The sequence below is a fragment of the Pseudoliparis swirei genome, chromosome 20, assembly GCF_029220125.1.
Source record: "Pseudoliparis swirei isolate HS2019 ecotype Mariana Trench chromosome 20, NWPU_hadal_v1, whole genome shotgun sequence".
Classification (NCBI taxonomy): domain Eukaryota; kingdom Metazoa; phylum Chordata; class Actinopteri; order Perciformes; family Liparidae; genus Pseudoliparis; species Pseudoliparis swirei.
The window spans coordinates 13,014,668-13,033,291 of record NC_079407.1 but is presented as its reverse complement, the minus strand read 5'-3'; the positions used below and the strand labels follow the sequence as shown (position 1 = coordinate 13,033,291).

Genomic DNA, 18,624 nt, shown 5'->3' with positions numbered 1-18,624 from the left:
TCTGCCAGTGAACTCAAACAACACATATTGAATGATTTATCTTTCTTATTTTCAACAACATTGTGAACAAAGGATCAAACAAACAAGCATTTAGCTTTTTAAAAACACGAAAAACAAGTATAGTTTCAGTGCCTCTGTTGAACCATGAATGTAAAAATGTTGACAGGGCAGGAAATTAACGTTTTCCACTGTTAGTCAGGGTGGTTTATGGATTGAACTTCACATGCTCCTTCCACTATGGTATATCACGATTTATATATTCATATTAGTTTTTTTCTTTTTCTTTTTAAACATTGGAAATTGAACAAGCTAACCAGATGGAGACGTCATGGTATTTGATAAGTGTGCAAAGAGTCCATTATCTCCCTGAAGAAAGGGCTTCGGGATTTACAAAATGGTCTGGCCTGTAATAAAGCCAGAGATAAAGGAATAGATACCTCATACACAGTATGGCGGTATCTCCTGGTTAACAAATTGTCTCGTGTCTACAACCTCGAGTCACTTGACACGAAGCCAAACAAATAGCAATTCTAAAGAGGTTTTGCGGGCTTACTTTCCAAATTCCTGAGGAAAGTTGTCATGTAGCTGCCAAAGTAATAATTTTAACACTTAGTGTTTATTTCCTACCCTGTGTGCGTGTGTGTGTGTGTGTAAACAGACCAGGAAACTCCTGTCTCTCGTCACTAATTAGCGAATGGAGTGAGGTGTTCATAAATTACAGCAGGACGGTCGGTGCTTGAAGCCTGAACGAGTCGAACTCACAAGACTGACAGAAAATTAAATAACAAGTCAGTCAAACTTGATACACGAGGCAGTCGTACAATATGATTGCTGGCGTTGTGACACGAATGGCCAGTTATTCTCATCAGTTCAACACCAGTCAGAGGCAGCGTTCGTCAGAAACATGGTGGTGTTTGTGTCCATGGGGGAGGGGGAGTGGGCGCGCTCAGTCTGGCTCTCTGCTCTTGTCTTCGTGGAGATGCAGCTCCTCCATCTTCTCCTGCAGGAAGGACACAGGCATGGAGCAGCCTCGGCTCCTCGGTGGCGGTGTGTGGAGCTGGACGACAGAGGAGACAGAATCAAGAACGTTTCTGTTCAGACTCCGAAATAATATTTCATTGTGAGGAAAGAAATAGTAATCCCTTTTCACTTTCTAGTGAGAAAGGATATTTGAAAAGTTGCTTCATCAAAACGTCACACTGGCGATTAAGAGCCACGCAGAGTCTGTTTCATCTGCAGAGGAAATATCCATATGATATCATATGCACACATATATACACACACACACACACACACACATATATACTTCAATTGAGAATAAAGTTGAAATACCATTTTGAGAATGAAGATGACAAAAATACACTTTGAACTTCTGAGAATATCTTTTACATTTTTATCCTATTTATTTGAGTTTGCCTGGCTCCAATACTTATCAGCACTTTAGGAAAGCAAAACCCGGGCTAAAGAATTTTTATTTAATAGAGGATTATTTCTTGGTTTAATTTGCTGTTGTGTGACCAGAGGTCGAAACAACCAACCTGATAGAAAACACCTTTTGTAGAATTTGATATGTTCTGTCTTTGGCAGAAATGTGTCCAAACCTGTGCTCATTTGCAAAATGCCATTCTCATGGAAAGAGTCCACAAGTAGAGCCTTGAATCGATTGTACAGACCGAAGTAACACAGACTACAGATGTTACAATGTGTGCAACATCTGCAGGAAACAGCAATGAGAGTCGCTGAAGCAGTGCATCCACAGTCCAAGCAGCCAGTATGGCTCCTGTAGAAACCCTCCAGACATGAACACTGCCGTACTGACAGTTATAGGCGCTGAGCTCATGAGCATGTGTGATGAGATACTACCAACAACGCTCCGCAGGGACTCTGGTTGCGCCTCACCTTTCTCTCCGGCGATGCGTGCACGAGGAAGTTGTGGTGGTTTCCCCTCTTGTCCCTTTTCTCCGGCGTCCACACTCCCGGATCCGTCTGAGTGGAGCGCTCCGACACACCCTGGTTGTTTTCTGTCTCATCACTTTGTGGGAAAACGAAGGCCTCCTCTTCTGAACCTGGCAGGTAAACGGTAAGAGACACCAACAGGGTTCGGGGTCATTTTGAAGGGATTTATGCAGGCGTTGTTCCACAATGTGACGGAGCAATGGATGTACTCCAGCTGTCACCTTTGATTCTTGAGTTGGGGGCTGGGGTGCACGGGCAGGACCCCGTCGTGTTTGTGTGTTTCTTCAAGCACTCCATCCCCACCCGATCTCTGCAGTGTTTGTGACAGTTTATCCCGCAGTCTGAGAGACACAAAAGAAGACTTTGAGATTTTAAAGCGAGCGCTGCCTCATAAAGGGTCTGGTCACCCAAATCGCAAAAAAAACTATCTATGGATTTAATGATTGGATCAAGAAAACACTAATTACTTCCACAACTTTGAGAGACACGTCTTTCAAACCTGGACCGAGATGATCGTCTTTGGAGGAGTGGTTTGTAATATGCTCCGATGGAGCTCACTACTGACGGCACGTGCTCTTACCTTTACAGTGGTAGCCCTGCTTGATGACTCCCCACATCTACAAGAGGACAGACACGGACACGTCATATTGAAGCTCTGTTGGTCATTAGTATATGCAGTGCCGCTGCTAGCCATGTATGGAGGACTTAAAATGACTTAAGTATAAATAAATAAATGCATGAATAAATACAAGAATAAATAAATAAATGCTTAAATAAATGTATACATAAATAAATAAATACAGGAATAAATAAATAAATGCTTAAATAAATGTATAAATAAATACAAGAATAAATGTATAAATACAGATATAAATACAGAAATTAATAAATATAAGTTATAACTCTCCTGCCTTCGCCCTATGTCAGCTGGGATCGGCTCCAGCGCCCCGCGACCCTGATGAGGATGAAGCGGTATTGAAAATGGATGGAAGTTTTAACTCAACAGGACATCATTAAATAAATGTATTTCTACATTTCTGTATTTCTTCATTTCTGTATTTCTCTATTTATGTGTCCACACGTATTTCTTCATTTATTTATGTGTGACATTTATGTGTCCGTATATTCAAATGAGAAATATATTTATTTAATGATGTCCTGTTGATTTATAACTTATATGTATTCATTCCTGTATTTATTTATTTATTTATACATTTATTTATTTATACATTTATTTAAGCATTTATACATTTATTTAAGCATCGTAACTTTTTTTGAGCAATTAACTATATCTCTTGTTCTGCCTGTTTTGTGATATACATACCTAAAAGGTGCCTAATATTTTTTTACTGAAATAATATCGGCATCATAATTAGAATAAATATGATGATTTTTTTAGTTGTTGGTGCCCCCTCAGGACTTGGTGCCCTACGCACAGCGCGTAGTGCGCGTTATGGGAGCGGCGGCACTGAGTATATGTACAAATTAAAAAGAAAGACTGGATACAATGGATACTCACAAAGCCTCCACACGTCTCGCAGAACGTGGGCCGTTTATACGTGGTCTCGTGGAAGTTGTGTGCGTTGAAGTTGAAGCCCAGCTTGGCACATATAGACATTCCCCGCATGAAGTAAGAGGTGATTTCTTCACGGCTGATTTTCCCCTCCCTGCAAGCAGAACAGGGGGTAACCCATGCAACACCTCACGGTCGTCACGGCAACAGGCCTCTGCGCTTGTGCGGGCTTTCTCACCTGTCAGTCTCGTGAGTGCAGAAGGTGAAGGGGAAGTTGGCTGCTATTTTCTCAAAGTCCTCCAGTGCGATGTAACCGTGCTGGCTCTGGTCGTAGTTCTTCATGATGGACTGCAGGGGGCGACAGAGCCGTCAGAGACGCAGCGTGTCAGAGAGCGGTTGGTTTAGTTCTGCTTTGGCCTGCCGAGTAATAAGGAAGTGAAAGAAGGCGGGAGGTGGCTGCAGTGTCACATACTCACGTCCACCGTCTGCTTGACGTGCTTGGAGATGGTGTCGGGGTCGGGCCTGGGGGTGACCCCTGAGCCCCACTCCGCCACTACAGGTGCTTTAACCGGAGTGACGGGCTGTGGACCGGCAGATGCAGAGATGAGAGAGACACAGAGGGACTGCACATGTGAGAAACAAGAAGGAGGGGAAGAAAGAAAGAAAAAGAAAAAGAGCACGCCCACCACATAACACGCTTCTCTAAGGTACAGCACTTTGATGTGGCCGAATCTGATCTATGACAGTACCAAGGCTGTGCTTTTGTTTTGAAGGAAGGTGTTACACCCACACAGAGAGCACACACGCATCCCTCGTCTAGTGAGAAGAGGTTTAAACGAGTGTGAGCCCGGTGCTGTGTAATGGGTATTTTATATATTCTTCATTGTATCCTCTTTGACACTTTGTGAAAGAAACATTCACTTCTGGGGACAAATTATAACAGAGGACAGGATGAAGACTGATTGATAGGTGTTACATTTCCCAGGATCTTTCCTTTGAGTATCCTCATAAAGGGACCTGATCACTTGATTGCTCATCAGGTGATCGGATCATTTGGTTACTCATCAAAGGACCTGAAGACCAATGTCTCCTTATGGATCCTCCTTCTTGTTGTTTCCCTTAAATACATGTTGTTTCATTGACTCTTCAGTCCACCCTTGGCAGACTCCTGAGGGACTCTGTGTAACGGTTCTTGCAAGAATAAATGATTTCATAGACAAGTTCTGGTTCTTCGATATTCGTCATTTCAGTTTAAAAAGACTCAACTTGGGTGGAGACAAGTTTTGCCGTCACAGGCGTTAGATGGAGCACAACTTCAAAGAGGAGCATGTGGCCCTACTGACCTGGATCTTGGTGTTCTTGGGCTCCTTGGTGTATGAAAGTTCATATATCTCATCCTCGGTGTAGTATAAATCCAGAGAGAGCTGAAACAGCGAAGGAACACATTTGGAAGACGTTCCACTGCGGGAGTCTCTTTCATCCGATGTCTTATCGCGTCGGTCTCGTACCGTGAGCAGATGCAGAAGGTCTTTGTTGGCCTCGAAGGGCGGCGTGCAGCTGTGGATGGCCACCAGGTCGCCGATGTTGCTGTACAGGTGCTCCAGCTTGCTCAGGTTGATCTTGTCCCCATTGACGTAGTCCGGAAGTGCCTCGTTCAGCGAGATCAGGTCCTTCAGGTGGACGCCCAGGATGGGCACCTTGAAGCCGCTGCACACGTTGTAGACCCGCCGGTAGTTGATGTAGTTGCTGTGCGAGGAGAGCAGCTCCGTCATCTCACTCAAGGCCTGAGAACGGGTGACGACCACGAGAGAGATCATGAAGACAGCGGCCCTTTGTCTCCGCAGCTGTGCTCGACTTTAGCACAGCCGTGAAAATGAAACGCAAATAACGTTTAATGAAAAAATGTGGCTCAGAACGTCCGACATTGGAGGCAAGTTTGCGACATGACTTAGTCTTTCGTTGTTCCAACGCAAGTCAAAAGGCTCAAATCCAAGTAAAGTCATGAGTCAGTTGGGTCTAAAGTCATAACATGTTTTACTTGAATCTGGTAAAAGCTACACGTTAATGATGTCCTTTAGGGTGTGACTGGTGTTATTACTGGTAATGTGATAGAGTGACTTAAAAAGAGATAATAGTGCAAGACAAAGAAACTTCAAGAGGGGCGTTAAAAGAGTTGACACCCAAAAGGAAACCACAATTGAAATAAGACTGTCATACCTGAATTATGAGTTATACCCATAAAAGTTCAACTGATTTAAAAAACCTGCACATGTGCTGCACTAGTTTCACAGTTAAGGCAAACATTTAAATGTATATATATTGACAGACAGAGAAGGTGGAATCAAACAGAAACACAACTTCTTTTGATGAAAAGATATACAATAATTGCAACATATTAAACAGACACACACAGAGGCCATGAACCCAAAGAAAGTCCAAGAAGCAGAAGGACTCAAGAAAGAAAAGTGTCATCATGACATATTTGTGGTCATCAATAGACTCGCGGTTATGTGTAATATCTGAAAGACCTTTGTGACGTCGGGAGGCAGCAGGTTGGAGGTGTCTTTGAGGCGGGAGATGGAGCTGTGACAGAGGCCTCCGGTCACGGCCATTAGAGTGTTAAAGTTTTGCAGCGCTCGCAGCTTCTGTGGAGGAACGAGTAGAGTGGCGGGAAGTTATTCCCTCGTCATCAAACAACAGACAACAATCCCCCGGAGCCTTCCCTCGTTACCTGAGCCACGTGGATGAACTTAGTGAAGACCTGGGCTCTCTGCTGGGCCGTGTGTCTGCTGAGGATCATCAGCTGGACCCACTGGGAGACCCCGTTACACATCATGACCGAGCGCTCCAGAGCAGGGTTGTCCCTCACCGAGCCTCGAACCACGTAGCTCCGGTAGTCCAGGAACTGCCCAGTCGGGGACAGCAGCGGTCAGACAGTAGAGAACTCTAGCATGTTTTTTTTTACTCAGGTGTTCAAGCAGTTTGGCATTTTAATGTTTCTTTTGGTCGGATAAGCATGTTATTTATTATCAATCATGATTCAAATCTGTATTTTGCACCTTCAAGCAAAGAAAGAGAAGCGACGAGTGAGAAGTTGTTCTCTAAACTTACTGAAACGTTACAGAAGTTCTTGAACTCCAGGTAGCTGAGGTGCTGGGCCATCTCCTCTGGCTCCATGTGGTCGAAGATCAAAGACACCTTCCTCTTCTTCACAGAGGGAGAGGGAGCCTGAAATATGTTCCCGTGAGGGCCTCTAAGAAAAGAAAGCCGAGCAACAGGACAACAATAGAGTTGTTGTTTACGACACACAGAGGGAAAAAAACAACTACATTTTCTATTTATAGAAGAACTCGTTTGAGTCGTGGCCCAATAAGCAAAGTGCAAAGCTCCTCCGCGGCATGCCGGTGAATCAATATCAAAACATGGCTCACAAGCAGGAGGTGTCCATGAGCTGCGAGTGCGCCTCCTCTCCGTCTGAGCGGACCAGCGCCCACAGGTCCCCCATGGTCTGCTCAAGGAGGGGGTCCGCCTCGAACACGGCCGGGAACTGGCTGATCCACTGCCTTGCCACCAAGCAGGACACGGGGGGAAAGAAATATGCTTACTAACTCTGCGTATGGAGACGGGACAAGCAGCTTCTGTCCTAGTCGTGCCGTCACTCACCTGATGAGGTGGCAGATCTGTGGCCGCTTCCGCCCCCTCTGGTCCGAGGGACAATCCTTATAAGTGAGGGACAGAGTCAAGGATCCAGACACAGAATCAAAGGTGTGCGGATACGGGGCCACATTACACTGAACACCGGCAGCAGGGTCATGCACTTCAAAATCTGCTTTAGCCCGACAAAACAAAGCAATGCCTGTTCCCTGATCTGATTAATGAGCGCGGCGGACATGTGATCAGGAGCAGGGCACACCGGTGGGGACCGGCGGCGCTGCCCGGGGCGACAGTGGAGGATATAGGCCGAGGAGTTTCTGGGCGAACATCTGAGACGGCACGACCCAACTGTGCATCATCAGGGTCATGTGGACCAGCTGGGTCCCTCTGGGGCTGGAGAGCTTCCCCTCCGAATCTGTAACCGAAGAACAGAGGAACGGGATTACACTCGGTCAGAAACAACAACAACAACAACAACAACAAACACTGCCGGCTCAGGTCCAGTAGCTCAGTCCAGTTCATTTCAGGTCACTTTGTTCTATTTGAGGTGTATTTGGGATTTTCGTCGTGTTTTTCTGCAGGTGCTTTGTCTTTCTGACACTGCAGCTCAGGTGGATTTCTTTATTATTATAATTTTGTACATTTTTATATTCCTTGTAGGTGTGAGTGTCTGTCTGTGTTAACCTTGCGATGGAAATGACAACCTGCCCGGTTGTTTTCCTGCCTGTGGCCTACTGTATGAGATACATCCAACTGTCACGTAGAGCAGGAATAAACAAATAAAGAAAAAAACAAATGCGTCTAATTTACTTGATATACAATGAACATTTTCATCATACATAAAACAATAATGGGACATGAAGAGGACAACTAAGTGTTAGTTACTGCCTGAAGGTAGTTTATCTTATTACTATTTATATTTAATTTAATCTTATCGTATTTTCCTTTGGAAATGATACATATAGATGTGCTAGACACCACTATATCTAGATATGTTTTTATTTTGTGATTTGGATGACCTGACCGATGAGGAGAGTGAGACCAAGGAAAGAGAAGCAGAGAGGAGAGAGAGAGTTTAGTTTGGGAATAGCTAGTTGGCCTCTGCAGCCCAACTAAACAAAGCTTGATTGTATGAGACTGCCCTTTGTCTCCTTCCCCACTCCCTCCTTCCCTGTCAGTCTCTCTCGCCCTGGACCCCCCCCCCCCCCTCATTTATATAACCTGGCCGTGATAAAGGGTAAAGGCACATGACAAACTTTGGGAACACATGCAAACGTGCTGGGACAGAGACTGACCGAAGCAGTTCAGGCAGCGCTGTATGAGCTCATCCAGGCTGGCGGCGCTGGCGCTGGGGGCCGAGCTGGGGCTCTGCAGGGCCCGGGTGATGTCCTGAGGACTAGGACATGTGTTCCTCCTCCGCTGGACCAGCTTCCTGCTCTCTCCATTGGGCTTCCTGAGAGAGAGAGAGAGTCAGACAGGCAGTATAAGAAGCCTATAACAAGTAGAGCAGAGTGTGGTGAGGTATCGTGCAGGTCAGCATTTGAGGAAACGCAGCTCTCCCACTTCCGATAAGCAGTCCTGCAGCGCTGCAGCGGCCTCAACCATCGCACACTGGCGACACATCTGTAAACAACTGCAGAGGAAGGAAGCGTTTGGCCCCGCTACTGACAGGTGTATTGTGTTTCTTTACACGCTGTGCTTGTCGGCTGTAGCTCAGGGAGGGTGAGTGGTATGCCTGTAACTACAAGGTAACGGGTGCCATTCCCCTCTCCCCGTAGTTCCATGTCAAGCTGTCCTTGAGCAAGACACTGAACCCCCAGTTGCTCCCCGGGTGCTTCACTGCAGCCCACTGCTCCTTCATAACTAAGGATGGGTCGAATGCAGAGAGGGATAAATAAAATTGTACATTTCTTTTCTTGTAAAAACAGTTATGTTGTCTGTCCATTGTTGTTGTTTCAAACTTCTTTCAATGCAAGTGCAGGACAGAGCAGTGCGCTAATATTACAGGTTATAAATGATTACAATGACCACCGTGAGGGAGTATTACAAACCTAACTTTATCAAGTGGTTTGAAATAGCAGATGGTCATTTTGAGGGGCTTCCCAAAGCGTCTGGTCAAAGTTGCCAATATACTTGTAGTATCAAGGCTTTGCAACAGTTGGTGCGGTGTACAACCGAGAATCTGGAGTGAGGCTGAAAAAAGCACAATATTGCGTCACACCTGAGGTCAGCACAACATGCGCACATCCACACCGACACGGGGTTTCCTCCGAAAACTGCGTTCAGCGCCCTGCGTGCGCAGGAGAGCTGGTGGCGTACAGCTGGAGAGGGTCTCATTTAGTGCGATGTGAGGGTGTACAAAGGGGAGCACACGGGAGGCCACTGCGTGCGCGTGGTGACAGCGTGGATGAGCAACATCTACTGTCAGACGGTCAAATCTGTGTCGTAACGGCTGCACTAAGACATAAACACACTTGTTTAGTTTGTTTCTCTTTTTGTTCTTCCTGTGACGTACAGAATACAGTTTCACCTCCCAACAGCCCATCTGAGGAGGAGAGGCTGCTCCTCATTGAGTCCACAAGGGTCGGGAACCAATGGAGAGCCTGGACTCAAAATGAATGACGGAAGGCGGTGGATAGCACGTGGACCTTTGCAGCTGGTTTGATGCGGAGTGAGGTCAGAAAGGAGGACAAAATAAAAAGACTTTTAGTCAATGAAGCTCGGGGAGCAGTGCTTCTTTGCTGTAGTGTTGACGCTTTAATTAAGAGCTTCTCAAATGCCCTTAAAAAGACAAATGAGACTGCTTCTTGTCTTGATGCGATTGCTTCCTCTTCAGATCAAGAGCTCAGTTTAGCAACGTCTCACTGCATTTCACAATAATCACTAACTGACCCTTTCATCCTGCTTTTTCCTTTCCCCCTTCAATCCATTTCTGCCTCACTTTTTGCAAACGTGATCGTTGTGTGTGTGTGTGTGTGGCTCCCTTTGAAAAAAAACAAAGTTGTTCAATGTTGTCCTCGTGTGCTTGTAGAAGCGTGTATCTTGTAACAATGTCAAACTGCGGCCTACTCCGATATTACCAGGAAACACTTTGACTTCAGAGAACTGGCGACAAGTTCCCTAAATGACCTGCATCCCCTTGTGTGTGTGTGTGTGGGTGTGCACAACTCATCATGCACATATAGACTCATCGTTTGCTCTATATGTACATGAGGTGAGTGGACATCTTCAGACATGTGGACTTGAGCGGATCTATTTGTAGCCCCCCCCCCCTCTCCCGGCCATGCCTGGATTCAAGAACCCTAATGGGGTTGGGTTTTTCTTTGTCAGCGACAACCCCATCTCTTTACATCCCGGTATTCCTGCTCCATGGCGGCTGGTTTGGAGACCCGCTGGGCAACAAAGCTTACACCTCTCCTCCTCTTCCTCCTCTTCATCTCATTACATCAGCTGGCTGACTTCAAAAGCCTAAACAGCACAGCATGTATCCCTCAGCCCCCTGGGACACTTTAGGAGGACTTGAAAGTGGGACAGTCCCTCGAACCGTAAACCTTATTGTTTGAGGCTATTGTGTAACAAGTGATTTTGAGGCTTTAAAAATAACATGACTTCATTTGACTCCTCTGTTATTTGAGAGAATTAGCCAATCAGTAAACAATGTTTTGTGGCTTTTCCAAAGCTCCTTAATATGGATTTCATTTCCAAGAAATTTCTCATTTATTAAAATGAGAAATTAGTTAGATTTTTTTATTTGTGAAAAAGGACAATTTTTTAAACGGATACTCAAATAAAGAAAAAAAATCAGTTCAAGTCTCAAAAACAGTAATCCGACATAAAGTCTTTTTGTTTTTCATTTCAAAACGTGGCCCCTCCAAATGTCCCACACCCGTGGACCAATTGGCCAAAATACGTGTCTGAACACCTAATTGTTTGGTTGTGGACTTCTCAGTCAGGATGGAAGCACCGCAGGCCTTTTTACAACAACATTGGGAACCAACAGAGTAGCGAGAGGGCCGTTTCCAAAAATGTGCATTAGCAATAGAAGAAAAAAAAAGTTCATTCGTGCTTTCTTTGTATTTACCACAAATCTGTTTTGTGTATCCATATAATATTATATTTAGAATATGTTTTGTCCAGATGTTCAGTGCAAAATGCCTTCTTTGGAAATGGATGAGAGAAAGAGTCCTCAGGGTGTCGCACTGCTCGTCTGCTGCATGTTGTGTTCGGTCGATACGTTCATCTGCTTCAACTGAACAGTATCTGTGGAAAAAGATAATCAATACACTATTTCATTTAAAGTGTAGAAATGCTAAAATTATTTAGAACTTAAAACACATCATTTCAACATACTCAGCCCACCTGCCGAGGCTAAGGCCTTCTCTATTAGGCCACCTCTTAGCTTTTTAAATATATATGACTGTGGGTTTTCAATTCCTGATGAATTGATTGGTGGGAGCGCCCCATTGTATGTCCCCAGAGTCCAAAACCCACAAAGTATTAAGTTTTATACAATGATGAACAAAAAGTGTGCGCTTTGCATTTCTGCTTGACGAAGATAGTTTCACATTTTTCATTCTAACATACACACATGACTATCTCTGTGTGTATTTCTACAAGTTTGTGTTTTACAAAGTGCAAAAGCGAATCGATTGATTCACTGCCACACATGTCGGCCAATCGGTGGCTTTCTTATCAACCTGTCATCTCTTCCCTTGACTCAGAGTGAATCTGTCTGTCGAAGCATGAGAGGAGACGCTACTGTACAGAAGTGCTGATGGTTAAATGTTATTGATGTCACGTTGTCTGCCAGGGAATTTCCCCCAGAGTGCCGAGCAGGTCGCAAGTATATCTTTTCTGTGTAACGAGCCTGGCCGGCCTCGGAGACAGAGAGCTGTTTGTAAATAGAGCCAGCGTGTGCCGGAATGTTAAACTGTTGAGTTACTGTTCGGCCATTTGCATTCACCTTTTTTTCCTAAGACAACATAATAATGTTTAACTGCGCGTCCATGGAAACACGTCCCCGCTCACACTCAACGGTGGAATGGGGAAATCCTCTTGTGAATGACAATGAGGACGAAACCCCGAGCAGCCTCTTCTTGGAGGCCTATTGAAGGAGTGTGGGTCCATCATATCACTGATTTGGTTTCAGCAAGACCTTCCACGCCTCCTTTTTCCTCACTTCACACACTCCCCCCCTCTTCCTTCATCCTTGCTCTATTCAAGCCATTCAGGAAACAGCTTCTCCTTTTTTTCTCCCTTTTGGAAGCCTCTCTCCCCCCTCACTCCCTTTCCCATTTGTGTCAAGACTCCTGGCTACAGATCCAGTCCCCCCTCCTCCCCTTTCTCCCTCGCACTGGTGGGGGGATATGTAAATTCCTCTCTTTCTTTCCTTAATTGATTAATTGAAGCCAGGGCCCTTTGAAGGCCTTGTTTGTCTTTCTCTCTCTCTCTCACACAACCTGCGTTCTTGTTTCTTCTGCATCGTTTGCCCTGATCTGTTCATGCATTCGGTGCAACAATAAAGTCACTGTAACAACTATTGTGGTTGGCATCGTGAACATCGCAGCAAACATCCAAGAAGCCAACATGGAGTCAGACAATGAAATCATACCTGAGCAACTTCTGGAGCTATCAGCTATGTGCTTTCTCTCCATCTTATATTTGTCACACACACACACACCTTCGCCGACACACACACACACACACACGCGTGTTTTTATGACTTTTGGGACCTACCCGACCAGCTACTGTCCTAATCCCAAACCGTACTCTTAGTTTTGTTCTAACCTAAACCCAATCAAACATCCACAATGCAGTGCTTCAACCTAAACAGGATCCCTTTGTCACTCATCCCACAATGACCTAACAAAGCCACTATCACTAGATAGCATAACGTGAATCAATATTGAAGTATCTGTATTTATCTATTTATTCAGCACTTCTTCATTGAAAAGGAATCAGAAATGCTGCAGGATGCTTCAAAAGGCAGTTTTCCGTTGTTGCTATTTTTGCATGTGCAAAAAAAGAAGTAAAAGTATTTCCTACAATGCAAAACAAAATAGAGAATAGAGAATAAGGCAGAAGCACTGGTAACACCATCGTGGAAAGGGCTGCAAACCCTCTTTGACTGGGAGAGAACGACGCAGCGTCCCATACGGTTACAAAACCGCCTGGATCGGCCTCACCTGGAGCCTCTCCTCACCTGGTACAAGTCCTACAAAGAGGAATATTTTGTCTACAATGTATGTGACAATTGGGGAGGGGTGGTGGGGGGGGGGGGGGGGTGATATTAGGAGTTTTAGATAGATATTTGATTGAAATACAATTTCTAGATTCATTTTAGATGTCTAAATGTAGGCTTTTCATGGTATGTATATGTATATATGCAGGCACGTGCACAGATAGAGCCCTAGTGGTGCTCAAGCACCAGCCCCTTTTGCCCTGGATGAGTAAAGTGCCCTTTTTGCTGGAGACACATTTTTTTCATTCATCAGTATTTAAGAATAAAGGTTTCTCTCTCTGTCATAAACTCACCCCAAATGTGATTTGATATCCGACGGGGCATTTATTTGAGTTCTTGTGAGAATTTTGCCCCGACATGCTCCGCGGCGCTCACGAGAACACGTTTCAGCTAAAATTGTTTTAATTTACAGTAAAGTAACAACACAAGTGATCCAAACTATAGTTTCTCCTCTTCATCACTTTCAATCACACATTTTCGCTGCTTCTGAATTTCCTCTTGGCTGTTGATGTCTATCAATATCGCTCATTTTGAAAATGAGGTCAGAGGGCAATACGGATCTGTATCAGACCAGCGAGGAGGGCAATACGTGGCTGGCATGACGACCCATTATCCAATCAGAACACTTGTACTGTTGTTGCCATATAATTATTCATCTGTATTCATAAAGAAAATTTAAGCTAGCTGTCTAATCCTGCCCAGAGGAAACGCAGGTCGGGGACAGCATCATTGGTGTTATGCTTCAACTCTGTCAGAATTTTGTTTTTGGCAATGGGTGCCCTTTTTTAGGTTTGAGCACCTGCCCCCCAAAATGTCTGTGCACGTGCCTGTATATATGTATATGTTTGGTATGTAAACATGTGCTAAATGGAGAATAGATACACAGCGGTTTTATGTTAGTTTGAGTGAGAAAAGTTTGTATTTTGTGGCAAAGCATGGCGATCCACAGCTAGCTCACATCGACTTCTGTTGTGCTGACTCTGTGAAGAGCTTTTAGAAAAAGAAAACTCAGCATTGAGAAATGCGTGTTACCAATTGTTTAATAAAAAATTAAAAAACACTATGAGATAAGCTCCCCACTGAAGGGGAAGCCCAGTGGCCCGCTCGTCAGTCCACCTTAAACTCAGGTAGCTGAATCACACATAACACACACATCTGACTCCCTTAACATTTGACACCCAACAACAATCTGATAAGAGCTGCGGTCATAACCAAAGCAGTAAATAAAAAAAGTACCACAGGTTAAAAACACAGGATACTAATTTCTTATCAGTATCTAAGATCTACTGCAAAACACACACAAACAAACAGTGAACATATCTGAACAAGCAGATTAGCCGGACAACCCAAATGCAGAACACATTTTCCACAGAAAGGTGAGCAACTGTTGAATGTCAGAGCACGCTTGTGTGTAGTAAACACACACACCATTTGAGATGTTGATATTCTGAGCTGATATACAGGTCAAACACATTAGCTGTGACCACTTTGCGTATGTGTGATGTGTGTGCCACCTTTTTGTTTTAACACAAACGTCTCTCTCTTCCTCCACGGCACTCTGTAGAGTTAAAAAAATAAATAAAGTGGCAGAGAACTCACAACTAAAATGTCCTTGTTTCTCTTTCTAATTTTCAAGAGCCTGTGCACAAACCACACTGCCTCTCACAACCTCACGGTTCACATGTCTCTCTTTCACACAAGCCTGCTGACACAGACTCAACACTTGCTAAGACTTGTGAGGGGGGTCAGAGTGCGCCGGATTCTCTCACTTTTGGTTCGTTCCACTTCTTTTTAATTACCTCTTGTTCTTGTTCATTGCAGAGCTCTTCTCCTCAGCGGCACTCCTCCTCGACTGGTAATCCGCACCGGCATCTGAGCGTGTCCCCTACAGCTCCATGGTTGACCCTGCTCCTCCTGCTCCTCCTGCTCCTCCTCTTCTGTGTCCTCTATGAGTTTATGTGCCCGGGGCAGCGAGAGTGGCCACTGGACGGAGAGCTGCTGGGTCTGAGGGCTGCCCACCTGCCGGTCATCAACTAGACTCCACTCTCTCTCTCTCTCTGCTTGTCAATCCGCTCTGTCAGTCAACCTCTCTCTCTCTCTGTGCTATCTGGAGGTATCTTTCAACCACAAATCGGCGACAAAACAGACTCCACGCTCCCTCCGCCTGCAACAAGTTGGACTCGCTGAAAGATAAACATTTTTTAAAAGCCTGAAAGTAGAGTGGGAGAGCTAACACAAGTCATTCACGTTCCCCTTCAACATAAACAAGTCAGCATCTTAAATGGAGGAACTGGCTCTGACAGATAGGGGAACTTGCATTAGTTTCTGTGTGTGTGCGTTTAGCTGTGTTTGTATGTGTGTGTGTGTGCCCAAGGGGGAGGGGAGAGAGAGAGATAGAGAGAGAGAGAGAATGGTGAACACAAGTGCAGTACCCATAGAGGAAGGAGGAGGAGAGCTAGAGGGAGATAGTGATGAGCAATCATCTTAGCGCCATCAGTGTACTCCAGGAAACGACATCTGCGGTTCTTTTTCTCAGCAACATAGAAAACAAAAAAAACAATGAGGCCACATGTCGTTGTCACTATTTGATGCAGTTTTTTTTCTGGGGGCACTGAACTTGGCAAAAGAATCAGTTCCTGAAAAGAAATCATCAGATGTCTGAGAATATTGTTGAATCATGACACGCGTCCGTCTCCTCTCCTATATGTTCATTCCAGGGTCTCAAGCATCTCCTGAATCACGTCCATCACCCTGATTTGTTCATTTTCTTCTTTTTTTTAAACTCTCTGTCATTTCTCAGGGTAGCAAGCCATTACACAGGGAGGTAGTGTTTGTGCTTGTGAATGTGGCAGTGCAGCTGGACAGGGAGACTCAAAGGCATCCTTGTTTTAACACACCAAGAGGAAGAGGCGACCAAACAGGGGACATTAATGTCCCCAAGTCTGCATAGGTGGCTTCTTCGCTGCAGGAAGCTGAGTGGCTGGCAGAGAGTGAGGACGACATGGCATTCAAAAGCAGGGAAAGATGCACCGAGCAGGAATCCTGCAGTCAATGCACGCCGGGTCTAAATCACCTAAAACAAGTAGATCAGTGAACAACTCACGTCACAGAAGGGAAACACTTTTTTTTTAAATGCCATATTTCCTGGCAATGTGGTAATCTTACTGTAACATTAAGCAATAGTTACCGTTATATAAAACAGGAAGAGTTGCAATAAACACAACTGGTAAATATAAAGACATTTGACACATTTGACACAAAAACAGACAGGATTTATGGCCCACATGTTTATTATAATTCATCATTTTTACTTGAGCTTTTGCACTATTATTACGATATGAGACTTTCTTGTGTGACTAATGTGTTCAGTTTCTGCATTTTGTTCAAGGTCTTTTATTTTGATAGTTCTTCCAAAAAACGGAAGTCTGTGAACCTGTACTGTCGGTAACAAAAAGCAGAAGGAACGGTAAATCTGATTAATGAGCGGACATTGTGCATTTGTTTAAAAGGGCCGCTCGGACTTATTACCTTTGCATTGAAAATGCGGAAGGTAATGTTTTGATCGCCGCGTATTTATTTGTATGCATGTTATTCGCCTAACTCAAAAAGTATTAAACCGAATCGCATGAAATTTGGTGGGATGATTGGTTATTATCCGGGGACCATTTGATTAGATTTTGGGATCGATCGGGTCAAAGGTCAAGGTCATGAAAAAGGTCAAAATCTTCTTGAATCGCATGGAATTTGGTGGGATGATTGGTTATTATCCGGGGACCATTTGATTAGATTTTGGGATCAATCGGGTCAAAGGTCAAGGTCATGGAAAGGTCAAAATCTTCTTTTTACCATAGCACGGTCAATTTTTATCCAATTGGCATGCAACTTATGCCAAAATGTTCATAATGCAATGCCCAATCTTGTGATATGCGAAGGTATGCGCTCTACCGAGTGCCCATTCTAGTTTTACTATGGGATACATTCCTTAATTGTGTGTCGCTGTGAGCATACAGCGCCACCATTAATGGTGGCCAGCTAACACTAGTTAAGTAGTATCGTGATGTAACGTAAAGTAACGTAACGTTACATTACGTCCTTTGGCTATATCGTTTAATTTCCTCCGGTTGTTTTAATTAAATTCCAATGAAGCAATAATGTAAACGACAATAGGCCGTGACGCTCTTGCTAACCAGTGGTCCTTTTGGGGCCACAACCACGTGTCAGAATGTTGGAGGTCACCGTGCAGAGATTTGACTTCACTTCTCGGTACGATGTCGCCCCCTTCAGACGCGGCGCCGCAACTGCATGTAAACGTGAGTTGGCAAAAAAAAAGAAAAAACGGCAACAGCAGGTCACTTCTGAATCAGGACTCATACTCCCAGAATTCACGTTAGTTCTGCTTCAGTGGCGTGTCACCTCCTCCTCCTTCTCCTCTTCTCCTCCTCCTTCACCTTACCCGCTGACATAGTTGTATCCCGGCGAGCTGCGTCCCAAAACATCTTTGTATCCGTTGCCAGCTGCCGTTGCAGCGGGAGGGAGATGGGCAAAAAGAAGAGCATGCGAAAGGATGCCAGATGGAGACTGAAGAAGTAAGTGTGTGTGTGTGAGTGCGCGCGCGCGCGTGTGCGTGCGTACGTACACTGTCCAGAGGATGGTCACCGTTTCTGTGAGATTTTCTGTCTGGTGCATCCCTGCTGCACGACATGACCATGAGGGGTGGGCCACGTCCACTGGGGGATGCAGGCTGCCCAGACAGAGCTGTTGATAGAGAGAAGATACATGTCCTCATCATAACCTATTTGTAATTTTTGCTGTCAATGTGTATCGTTTCAGTGGGTGGAATAAGACTCAGGGTTTTTTATTCCAGGAGACTGACAGAGAAGCAGGATGGACACCTTTCTCCAGATACATTAAACAGGAGCTTAGGTCTCTAAGATAAATGCTACTCCTGCCCGTCATAGTCTCCTTTACGCCCCAAGGTGACACCTTCAAATGGCTGGTTGTGTCAGATCAACAGTCATTGCAGGAGCTGGAACCTGCAAATGTTTTTGAAATTTGTTGCTTGATAATTGATTTACACAAGTATAATCAGTTGTTGAAAGTTACATTCATTTGCAGCTGATTAGTATTCATACCTCTCCACAAAAAAGAAAGAATAATAGGAAGGAAGAATTCCACTGCTGACACTCAAAGAATACAATTGGGGGGAAAATAGCACTGAACATAACATTTTCCTTATGGTGAAATGCGTCAACTTATTGAC

General features: G+C 44.7%; 1 protein-coding gene across 3 annotated transcripts; it reads right to left on the bottom strand.

Annotated features, from left to right (window-relative positions):
• Positions 1-27: 27 nt before the first annotated feature.
• Positions 28-15,766, bottom strand: rasgrp4 (RAS guanyl releasing protein 4). Of its 3 annotated transcripts, none has more exons than XM_056440536.1 (17): positions 15,164-15,766; positions 8,419-8,576; positions 7,427-7,538; positions 7,133-7,195; positions 6,901-7,032; positions 6,581-6,722; positions 6,201-6,374; positions 5,998-6,114; positions 4,978-5,253; positions 4,813-4,893; positions 3,946-4,092; positions 3,708-3,817; positions 3,476-3,623; positions 2,537-2,573; positions 2,178-2,297; positions 1,900-2,066; positions 28-1,057 (listed from the first exon to the last, which is right to left on the bottom strand). In XM_056440536.1, the coding sequence occupies exons 1-17, from the start codon at positions 15,178-15,180 to the stop codon at positions 947-949; spliced, it is 2,112 nt and encodes a 703-aa protein (XP_056296511.1). In that variant the 5' UTR covers positions 15,181-15,766; the 3' UTR covers positions 28-946. The 3 variants fall into 3 exon arrangements, with proteins under 3 accessions (XP_056296511.1, XP_056296512.1, XP_056296514.1); XM_056440537.1 differs by having other exon boundaries at positions 3,946-4,050; positions 15,164-15,765; XM_056440539.1 differs by lacking the exons at positions 7,427-7,538; positions 8,419-8,576; positions 15,164-15,766 and having other exon boundaries at positions 6,901-7,028; positions 7,133-7,415.
• Positions 15,767-18,624: the final 2,858 nt, after the last annotated feature.

What these genes read in the sequence shown, in the direction of transcription:
- rasgrp4 (XM_056440536.1), bottom strand. An exon ending in TGCCTCCCGACGTCACAAAG is followed by an intron (nt 5,254 to 5,997) that starts GTCTTTCAGATA and finishes ACCCGTTCTCAG; the next exon opens with GCCTTGAGTGAGATGACGGA. An exon ending in TGCACTCACGAGACTGACAG is followed by an intron (nt 3,624 to 3,707) that starts GTGAGAAAGCCC and finishes TTCTGCTTGCAG; the next exon opens with GGAGGGGAAAATCAGCCGTG.